Source organism: Manis pentadactyla, chromosome 14 (assembly GCF_030020395.1).
Source record: "Manis pentadactyla isolate mManPen7 chromosome 14, mManPen7.hap1, whole genome shotgun sequence".
Lineage (NCBI taxonomy): Eukaryota > Metazoa > Chordata > Mammalia > Pholidota > Manidae > Manis > Manis pentadactyla.
Genome location: NC_080032.1, coordinates 14,644,919 through 14,652,267, shown reverse-complemented (window position 1 = coordinate 14,652,267; position 7,349 = coordinate 14,644,919). Strand labels below are relative to the sequence as shown.

Below are 7,349 nucleotides of genomic sequence, written 5' to 3'. Positions count from 1 at the left end.
TGTGAGTTTCTGGTTTAAATTCATTATAGGTCAGCTAGACGTACTTCTTAAGTAGGTTAAAGTAACAGCTGCCAAGAGCCTGAGCATTTCTGCTGTCATGGTATAATGTATTTGCTAATGTTAGGCCTAAAAGGTTCTTGAGTTGGGCTTAGCTTTAACTTGTCATTCTTATAAGATTCAGAAATCCTGGGTCAGGAGTTCTGGGAGGATGAGGTGATCTCCAGGCCTGAAATGAAGGGGCACATTGAAGCAAAATCCATAAATCTGTTAAATGTATAAGGGACTTTGACATCCATCTTATTATGCAGAAAACAGACCATAGAAATGTCAATAGTAAATAGCATATCAAAACTGGTCACAAGTCTTGTCCCTCCTAATTCCTGTGAGTGTGGCAATCTCACCTGTCTTCAGATAACAGGCAGGTGTAAGGTAGTAGGGAACAGACCTGCAGAAAACTACCAGAAGTTGGCAGCTGCTACTTTGCTTTGTGTTAATAAGATTAGGTGAGGCCAGGTTTTTCACCCTCTCAAGAAAAGTGAAGAACTGTGTTGTCAGGTTACCTGATTGTTGGTAAGGAATGTATTTCTAATCCCTATGGGTCAGTACTGATACCATCTTACAGATGTGTACAAGTTTGGTTGCCGTCTCACTAATACTGCCACTCCAAATGGCCTGGATGGCTTTGGGCCCATTTTAGGGACAGTACAAGGCCTCAAGTGGAAGGAAGGCCATGCATTCAGTATAACACAGGAGCCAGTCCTCCCACTGAGGCCAGGGACTTGGCCAAGCATGAACTTCAGTATGCTAAATGCTACGGATACCAAAAACATTTATTATACCTACTCAGCCAAGGCAGTAAGATATAAAGATGTCTATAACTACAGGGTGTTCACAACCTGCAAAGCCACTTAACCAGATAATGCTAGTTTTGAAGGTGACTGCAGTGTAAGTGAATGAGTCCCCCTTTTGGAGCCCATAACTTGGCCTCTGGTCAACACTCATCCAGTCTGGAGAGCTGTAGAAGGTGCTGCTGCCTCTCAGGTGATTGCAGTTTAAGTGAATGAGTCCCCCTTTTGGAGCCCATAACTTGGCCTCTGGTCAACACTCATCCAGTCTGGAGAGTTGTAGAAGGTGCTGCTGCCTCTCAGAATGTCCTGTTCCAACAAATGGGCCCTGAGGCTTGAGCACTGCACAGCCTGCAGAGGTTCACTCCATTGCTTCAGCAGCTTCCTCATTGCCACTGTCTGAAAGGTGCTCCTCAGCTGATGACTCCTCTAGTAAGCAGCTTCTTGTGACAGACTTCTGGATAGCTTCCCGCTCTCCTGGAGAGGCAGGCAGCAGAGGGGAAAGATGTCTTTGAAGTGACCCCTTACTCAGAGGAGATTAGTTATTGCTCAGTGGGCACTGGCCTAGTATCGCTTACCTTCATCAGTGCAGTTCTGCAGCAAAATCAACAACTGTCTCCTGTTGTAATTAATCAGGAACTTCTGACATGTTCTAATTGTACCTGGCACATGGAGAGCTTTGTGGTCAACAGCTTGTGAAGGTATCTGCCTCAAAGACTTTCTGATCTAGGGGAAAGCATCTTGTCCTGGGCAGGAGAGCAGGAAGACCCACACTCCAGTCAACACTGAACTCGGAACCTGTTACCTATCAAACCCCAGTAGCCATACTACATGGACCCCTTACCTCCCACATGTATGGTGTTTAGAAAACACGCGTAACGGTTTCCTTTGTTTTCCAAATACGTGATGAAGGGAAGAGCTGACCACAGAAGCTGGTAAAATTCCTTCCGGCATCGAAGTAGCACGATTCCAGTATAGGCATTGAGATATCGAACTAGAGCAGGAAAAAAAAAATTGGGGGGAAACCAGATTCACAGGAGTGAGTTAAAAACCTTAGGGTGACAGAGTCTACTTTGTGCCAGAGACTGTTCAAAGCAGTGGCACTTGGCATGTATCAAAGAACAGGTTCCTGAAGGAAAAAATTTTAGGCCGACCTTCATTTACAGAAGGGGGATGAATAACACTGTGCCTTGCACACCACTCCATTAGTGAATGACTGGAATTTTTAATGCTCTTCTAATTCACCAATTCAACCAGTAATGGGGGACGGCGGCAGTAGGGCAGCAGAGATCCAACTTCCTCAGAAGAAAACTTGGCTAAGAAAACAGGTTGCTCTACTGCAGTTGGGCTCTGCAGGTTTGTATAGCAGCCAGCTGAGTCTCACCTGATGTAGGGGAGTTGTCTCTCCGCGCATTTAATTCTCTAGGATTCCATTTCAAGCATATGGTGAAAGTTAGTGTGGCTGTCTGCAGGGCTCCCTCCATTTAACATGCACAATTGCTTGTAGTATATGTTACCCTTCCTATTAAGATTTTTCAAGGGTACTTTTGACAATATTGCGATGTCAATGTAATCAAATAACTTACATGGAACTATATACGGCTTCCCTCTTTTAGTTCATTATCTTGTTAAATTCAATCGCAATTTCCAATATACACATGGTACAGGGGATTCTTGCCCAGAGTCCGACTGCCTTTCAGCTCTTTCAAACTTCGGACTCGTCCATACCTCGGGCTCTGGGTCTGACAGGGCTAAATACGACAATAGTTACCAGAGGATGGAGTATCGGGCTTGGCAGCTCCTAGGGTCGCTCGTATTCCCTTCCTCCTCCCTCCTCCGGCCCCTGCTCCCTCCAAATCCCACTGTCCGCCCGGTTCCCCAGCACGCTTGTACCCGCGAAGCCGATGGAACAGGCGGCCGCGCCGAAGGTTCCGTGCACACGAACGATCGTGTCTCGGACGAGGTTGCCCAGCACTCGATCCTCCAGACTCAGGCGGCAGCGAGGGTCGTCAGACACCACTTCGCAGAGCAGGTACCTGTGGCGGGCGAGAGGGTGGTGAGCGCGGGCCGGGGCAGCGCGGGTAAGGCGGGGGCAGGGAAGGGTAAACTTACCTTTGCTTGAATCGCACCATGGTGGCTTCTGAGCCTGTCCGTCCTACGCGCAAACCGGATGTCTGCTGTCTCGCCGGAGGCCAATGGGAAGTTACCTCCGCAGTATTGCAGCCACTCAGGGAGGGAGGGAGGGAAGAAGAGGGGGGCAGGGGGCGGGGATAGGATGTTGAGAGGCCAGTCTCAGTGTCAGTCTCCCTCAAGCCCCGCCTCCCTGTTTGCCGCGTGCTTGCGTCTTACTGGAGGTCTGACTCGGCTGCGGGGCAGCTAGCGGTATCGATGGGGTGGTTCTGCTCACTGGAGATTGCAGTTCGGGTTAGGATGCAGCCGCTACGTTTGGGGCCCTCGGGACGTTTACTTTCTATAACCTTGCAGTACAGTTGTGTATGCACTTATATTCTCTCCCCAACCTAGACGGTGGGACGTTTGTAGGCAAGGTCTTTTTTTGGCACGAAAAGTCGGACTTTATTTTCAGGTTAGAGCTCGGTTGAATTTTTCCATAGAGCCAAGTATGTTATCAATGTTTGTGTCTTTCACCAGTCATGTGGAGACGCGTGTGTTGTCTTGTGTGTTGTGGTTATATTTTGCAATTATTTTAACGGAAAAGCAAAAAATAACCAAAGAAAAATACATTATAATCCCATCACTGAGAGAGAAGAGAGAATAGTTCATCGTATGGTGTGTTTTCTTCCGTCATTTCGCCCTGTGCCAGCAGTTTTCAAAGTCAGGTGCAGGGACCGGGGTGTTTTCCGAGACTTTGAGGGACTCCCCAAGACAAATCAGAGTAGACAGTAAAGTTTTTTCAAGAGGATATATGACATCAGTTGACATTATTGCCCTGACAGTTAATGGAATTTTGTATTGTGTTTTAAACATTTCTTGACTTAATATCCATGGTAAATAACTATATATCCCATAAAACAAAAGGTCTTTGGGATCCTCAATAATTTAAGAGTGTAAAGGGATCCTGAGTCAAAAACGTTTGAGATGAGAACTGCTGTTGTATGTTAAGATTTTCCATTTATTTTCTTCTTAATAGGATCATACTGTTTAGAAGGGGTTTTCCCACTTGAATGTCTTTTTTAAAAAACTTACTGAGATATAACAGTTCTTCAAATGCACAACTCAATATTTTTACATGTGTAGACTGTAACCACATTCCAGATTGATAGAGCATTTCCAGCACCCAAGCCCTCTTCCCAAAACCATCCTAGAAGTAACCTCTACTCTGATGTCTATCATATTAGCTTTGTCTGTTCTTGAACTTTATGTAAATACCCAACAGCGTCATTGTGTGTATGTGTGTGGTTCCTTTCACTCAACATGTCTGTCAATTCATTCTTGTTTGACTATGACTATGTTTTCATGACTGTTCTGCAATGTTATTTTTCAGCTGCACAGTATTGGCATTGTTTGGATGTACCACTGCTAAATTGGTCATTATTCCCATGATGGGTGTTAAAACTAGTTCCAGATTTTCTTGTCATACCCAGAATTCTGATGCACTGCCTTGTAACTACGTCTTTATACTCATCCCTATTTGTAGAACTGTCATGGACTTGGCTGGCTCTGTGAAGTTCATGAAGCGAGGCCGGTTATTTGCAAGATCTGGAGTGAGTCCTCACTTTTCCCATCTCTCAACTCTTCGCCACCTTAAAGGAGGGATACTGAGGAAGGAAGGGCATGGGGGAAGGAGGGAGAGCAGTGGCCCTGCTGAGGGATCTCTACTCTTACCATCTCACCCAGTTAACCCTCGTTATTCCAAAACGGTCTACCAGCACCCGCTTTTGACCAGCAGGGGGCGTCAGAGGCCCGTAGTCCTTAGAGGGAGAAAGACCCGGCTTCAGCACCCGCTCCCCCCTGTCCTTAAAAACTCCGACATTTCCCAGCTTTCAATTTACTTAATCCCAACGTTGCGCCCATTTTATAGATGCAGTTGGGGCTCAAAGTCACATTCAGTTAAGGAGCAGAATTAGAAATCGAACCCAAGGCCATCAGACTCAGAGTCCTCGCTCTTGTCTATACCGCTGATGTCCTGTGCGCGGTTTCGCTTGTCCCCTCGCTGTCATTTTGCAGCGATCCGCTGTCCGGGAGGTTAATTCGCGTCTCTAGATCTCAGTTTCCCCATTTGTACAACAGGATAATAATGGTTCCTCCCCTACGGGTGGATCCGAGATTTAAACGAAATACCGTGGGCAGAACCCCTGGCACAGTGAGTGCACAGTAAATGCTGTTTTGAGCAATCATCTTCTCCCACAGGCATGGCCCCGGAGGAAGCACATTGGGGCGGTCCTTGTCCTCCCCTCCTCGGCTCAGGCCGGACCCCCTGTCGGCCCCTCCAGGGTCCAGACACCCGCGGAAGCCGGGCGGGCTGCGTGGGCGGCTCAGCAGGCTCCCGCGGTAATTAGCCGGTGCAGGCTCCGGCTCCGCCAGCCGCTAATTACACGTCTAATGAGGCCGGCGGCTGTTTACAATCACCCGGGTCCCTGCCGCACTGCACAGGAGGCCACGGGGGAATCCGCCCGCGGAGGCGTGGAGGGGCTGCCTGTTCCTCAGCCGCGAGAAGCGCTTGCCGGGCAACGGGTGTGTTCGTCAGCTGGGCCTGTCTCCGAATACCGGGCCACCGTGTCATCTCGGCGCCCTCCCCATCCAGCGGTGACGCAGAGCCATTATTATCCCCCCTTTACAGGTGAGGAAGGGAACAGAGGCTCGGAGAAGCGACCCAAACAGGCGCAAAACTCACCCTGGAATAGGTGAATCGTGATCTCTGCGACCCCGAGCCTGTGCACTTAACCAATTCAGGTACTGCCTGGATCAATGGGGTACTCGCTGTTGTTACTCCGAAGTCTCAAAAAAGTCCCAATTAGATGAATAGGGGCTGGGGCTGGGAAACTTCCTTTGAGCACCTGTTCTTTCCCATCTGAGGCTCCCACTCTCAATTTGTCCGTTTGGATCTGACACAAAAGCAAATACGAGCTCTGGTAAGGCCTTTAACTTTTACTTGGAAACATAAATCACACAACCCATTTCACAGACTGGGCAATCTGGAGCATTCCCTAAATTGTGGTTGGGAAACTGCTAAAAATGCTCCTTTTAGACTGGGGGTGAGAAGCTCCAACTGTAAACTTTGTTCCCAGCTGGGGTGGGGCAAGGGTTAGAGTAGCTGCCTTTATTCTTCATGTTTATATTATGGGATACCATTTTTTAGGCACTCACTATGTGCCAGACACTGTATTAAGCACTTTATGCTTGACTTGACTTAAGCTCTCTCAACCACCCCATGAGAATAGGTCTCATTATCGTCTGAGGCACAGGGAGGGAAATGACTTACCCAAGATCACGCAGTAATTTCAGCAGGTAAAACCTGGTCTTACCTAAACCTGTGCTCTCAACCCTGGCTCTGCATTTTCTGGGACCCAGAAGGATGTTCAAAGAAGGTAATCCCAATTGAGGTGCCATTCTGAAGGTACCCCCTTTGACATCCAGGGGGCTCCTATCAGAATCTGGATGCTGCCACGGTGGGTGGTGGAAAGGAAATTGTATCTGCTTCAGCAGTTTGTTCAGCTGCTGCTCATTAGGGGCTCTGGCTTCTAATCCAATCAACCAGTTCTCTGTAAAACCTTTATGGGAACAATCTGGATAAAATTAAGCTCTCCATCTGCCTGGCCACTGGCTGGGGAGCTGCTGCAGCCTCGGGGTTGCTGGGGCAGACACAGCCCTCCCTGACCCTAGGAGACAGAACACTGCATCTCATCCTGTTTTGTCCTTTCTTTCCTGTGGACCTCTTTCCCTCTTCCTTACCTGCTGTGAGGATTCACTCATCCAGAAATTAATGGAAATTACAAGGGCACTACTGTTTGACCCAGCAATATCTCCGCCAGGAATTTATCCGACAGAGATTCTTGCATTTGTGCCAACTGACAGGTGAACAAGGATATGTCTAGCAGCATTGTTTGTGGGAGCAAAAGGCCACCTCAGTGTCTGTCAGAAAGGACCCACTGTATGTTTATTTATTGGACAACCATGTGCCAGAGAGTGTTCTAAACACTTCACATAAATTGACTCATTTAATCCCTGCAATTACCCTGTAAAGTAGATAGTTTTATTAAACCCATTTTACAGGTAAGGAAACTGGGGCCCAGAGGGAACAAGTGACTTGCCCAAGTTTCACATAGTTAATAAGCAGCAGGACCAGGCAGTCCCATTTTCTTAACTATTCTCCTTTACAGCTTCTTGGTCTTTTGTGCATGGAAATTTCCAAAAGATGACACAAAATCTATTGATGGTGGTTACCTCTTGGGAGAGGAATTTAATCACTTTTTACTGTGTCCCCTTTTGTGCCATACTATTTTACCATGTGCATATGTTAGTTTCATAATTGAGAGGTTCCAGAGC

General features: G+C 47.6%; 1 protein-coding gene across 1 annotated transcript; it reads right to left on the bottom strand.

The window, feature by feature from the left end:
• Nucleotides 1-1,047: 1,047 nt before the first annotated feature.
• On the bottom strand, nucleotides 1,048-3,022 carry POP5 (POP5 homolog, ribonuclease P/MRP subunit). Its single transcript, XM_036929161.2, has 5 exons — nucleotides 2,958-3,022; nucleotides 2,739-2,881; nucleotides 1,690-1,839; nucleotides 1,424-1,507; nucleotides 1,048-1,322 (listed from the first exon to the last, which is right to left on the bottom strand). Exons 1-5 carry the CDS (start codon nucleotides 2,975-2,977, stop codon nucleotides 1,207-1,209), a joined length of 513 nt encoding a protein of 170 aa, XP_036785056.1. The 5' UTR covers nucleotides 2,978-3,022; the 3' UTR covers nucleotides 1,048-1,206.
• Nucleotides 3,023-7,349: the final 4,327 nt, after the last annotated feature.

What these genes read in the sequence shown, in the direction of transcription:
- POP5 (XM_036929161.2), bottom strand. Translation starts at nt 2,977, where the DNA reads ATGGTGCGATTCAAGCAAAG. An exon ending in CTGTTCCATCGGCTTCGCGG is followed by an intron (nt 1,840 to 2,738) that starts GTACAAGCGTGC and finishes TTCCTGCTCTAG; the next exon opens with TTCGATATCTCAATGCCTAT. An exon ending in GCAGAACTGCACTGATGAAG is followed by an intron (nt 1,323 to 1,423) that starts GTAAGCGATACT and finishes CTGCCTCTCCAG; the next exon opens with GAGAGCGGGAAGCTATCCAG.